Source organism: Xyrauchen texanus, chromosome 7 (assembly GCF_025860055.1).
Source record: "Xyrauchen texanus isolate HMW12.3.18 chromosome 7, RBS_HiC_50CHRs, whole genome shotgun sequence".
NCBI classification, from domain to species: domain Eukaryota; kingdom Metazoa; phylum Chordata; class Actinopteri; order Cypriniformes; family Catostomidae; genus Xyrauchen; species Xyrauchen texanus.
In genome coordinates, this window is record NC_068282.1 from 618395 (window position 1) to 621626 (window position 3232).

Here is a 3232-nt window from a genome sequence, read left to right on the forward strand (position 1 = left end):
GTGCGTTTGTATAGTATAATAGTTTCTGCGAATTATTGAGGCTTAATGCCATTTTTATGCTGTGTAGTTCATAACAGTTGCCAGTTGAGGGCGCTATTTTGCCACTGTTGTTTTTTGACAACAGTTTCTGCTATTGTAGGTCTCAATAAAGCTCATTTGGTATCTTTAGAGGGCGGGGTTTTGGAAAGAGGGGCGTGGCTAAGCTAACATCTCAGTTTGTGGGAATTCTAGAACAGCTAAAATCTGCACCTTTAACTATTTCTGCTGCTCCAAATTTAGTTCAAACCCCCACAGATTATACACAATGACATAATCTTCAGATCGTATAACATCATATCCATCTTTTTATTCATATGAATGTAAGTAACGCATCATAAAAAGTATTTCACGGCTGTTTAAACACTCTTCGGATCGTATCATTTATATGAATACATATTTCCAACTGAATACATTAAATATTATGGAACATAATGACAATAAAATGCAAAGTAATCTCTTCAGTAATCAAAATACTTTTTTAATGTAACTGTATTCTGATTAGCAATGGTTTAAAATGTAACTGTAGTGGAATACTAATATTACTAATTACTAATAATAATATTACTAATATTTAAATATGTAATCCCGTTACATGTATTCCGTTACTACACAACCCTGTTAAGATGGATCTCCAAGGTACTTTAAAGAATACCATGGTGCTAGCATGACCTCAAAACCTTGGTGGTACACGTCCATAAAACCTTAATATTTTAGTAACTGTTCAAATTAAAATTACCTTTTTTTAAAGTCTTTGAAAAAAATGAGGCCATGTAATCTTTCTCAAAACTACCTGTACAGTATGAGCACGAGACATACATGTGATGTAACTCACACACGTGTAATGTTCCTTCTGTTCCACACATGCGCACATTCCCAGGGAGCAGAGTTTATATTCAGATCACTCGCCTCTGACTGGTTGACTCAGGCACTGCTCTTGTGCATGCGTCACGGGTGGGCGGGGCTACAGCGTTACGGCGGAAGCGGCGCAGTGTCACAGTGAGCTGCAGCTTTTCACTTACTAAACGCCTCAAAAACAGAAAAAAACATGAAGATCTGGACGTCGGAGCACATTTTCAAGTTAGTAAATGTCTTATGTTTAATTGTAATGCGATAAAGTGATCATTTGATTGCTGGCATCGTCTTTAATAAGATATTTACAATGACCCTTTCGGGCCTTCACTTCATAGCAACGAGTTTGTAATGTAAAAGTGAAGCTCTCGGTTGAGTTACAATAGTTAGCTGCTTATGCAACATCTTTGAGTGGTTATGAGTGAAGTACAATGTCTTTAACAACACCTTAAGAATAAATGAAGACTTGTGATATAAACTAGATAAAGACTCCGTTACATTGTCCTTGAGCTCGTCGTTTTGAGTGTCAACCGATATTAAACTAACTTTGGAACTATATCAATTGTCTTAAAGAAGATTGAATGAGTCGCATGATGACCTCTGACCCTGCGTGCGTTATATTGCGCAGCTCACCTTGAACAGCGGGTACAGGCGACCTTTCGCCTACATACATGCGTCATGACGTCATGTGACTGCTGTCGGAATGTGCAGAACGAAGCCGCCAGGCGGTTCCTTTTCCTGTAGTAGGCCTACTGATTTTTATTGTTTGTGTTGTGTAAAGAAGTCGTCAGTAGTTTTGGCTGCAGTTTAGTACGTTATTAATGTCCTGCAGTATGTTACAGTAATTCACAGCAGTGTTCTGTGACACATTATGTAAGTACAGACACTGTCACATTTGTCTGTTGCGTTGCTTAGCAACAGTTATAAAACCTCCTCAGATGTTTTATAACTCAGGTTTGTTGTTTACAAATTAAACTAAAGTCACCTCATGTTTTTAGATCTACATTAACAGTAAAAACTTGAGTTTATGTTTCTCATGTACTCAACAACAGTTAAAAACTTTTAACATTTAATCATTGTCCCCAATTTGGTTTCATAAGTAAAACAAACAAACATTTATAGCCTTTTCAACTTTATATATATATATATATTGTTCTTCATAAGAGCAACACTGGTTGCTCTTATGAAGAAATTGGCACATTTATTCACCAAAGTAGCATTCAACTGATCACAATGTATAGTCAGGACATTAATAATGTGAAAAATTATTTATACAATTTGAAAACAAATTTCAGAACTTCTTAAACTACTTCAAAGAGTTCTTATCAAAAAATCCTCCACGTGCAGCAATGACATCATTGCAGATCCTCGTTAATCTAGCGGTCAGTTTGTCCAGATACTCAGGTGACCTTTCACCCCACACTTCCTGTAGCACTTGACCTATCACCCCACACTTCCTGTAGCACTTGACCCTATCACCCCACACTTCCTGTAGCACTTGACCCGTCACCCCACACTTCCTGTAGCGCTTGACCTATCACCCCACACTTCCTGTAGCACTTGACCCTATCACCCCACACTTCCTGTAGCACTTGACCTATCACCCCACACTTCCTGTAGCACTTGACCCTATCACCCCACACTTCCTGTAGCACTTGACCCTATCACCCCACACTTCCTGTAGCACTTGACCCTTCACCCCACACTTCCTGTAGCACTTGACCCTATCACCCCACACTTCCTGTAGCACTTGACTCTTCACCCCACACTTCCTGTAGCACTTGACCCTATCACCCCACACTTCCTGTAGCACTTGACCCTATCACCCCACACTTCCTGTAGCACTTGACCCTATCACCCCACACTTCCTGTAGCACTTGACCCTTCACCCCACACTTCCTGTAGCGCTTGACCTATCACCCCACACTTCCTGTAGCACTTGACCCTTCACCCCACACTTCCTGTAGCACTTGCCATAGATGTGACTGTCTTGTCCTAATATTGATCTTAACACATGTCAGTCTATTACACACTGTGCAACTCAAAACAAACACAAAGACAACGTTAAACTTCATTTAATGAACCAAATATCTTTCAGCTGTGTTTGATATCATGGAAGTGATTTTCTAGTATCAAATGATGAGTTTATTATGATTACTCGAGGATAAGGTGTTGGAGTGATTTCAGATAGTGATGCTGTTTTACATCAGTAATGTCCTGAATATACTCTGTGATCAGCTGAACGCCACTTTGGTGAAATAAAGTAACAATTTCCTTCTAAAACAACAAAATCTGAACATTACTCCAAACTTTTTGCTGCCTGTGTGTGTGTGTGTGTGTGTGT

General features: G+C 39.2%; 1 protein-coding gene across 1 annotated transcript in view; it reads left to right on the plus strand.

Moving 5' to 3' along the window:
- Nucleotides 1-968: 968 nt before the first annotated feature.
- Nucleotides 969-3232, plus strand: part of LOC127646808 (PRELI domain containing protein 3B-like) — a 10004-nt gene continuing 7740 nt past the window's right edge. The window contains exon 1 of the mRNA XM_052130712.1: nt 969-1116. Coding sequence (XP_051986672.1) covers nt 1085-1116 — 32 coding nt within the window. The 5' untranslated portion in view covers nt 969-1084. The remainder of the gene's footprint in view (nt 1117-3232) is intronic.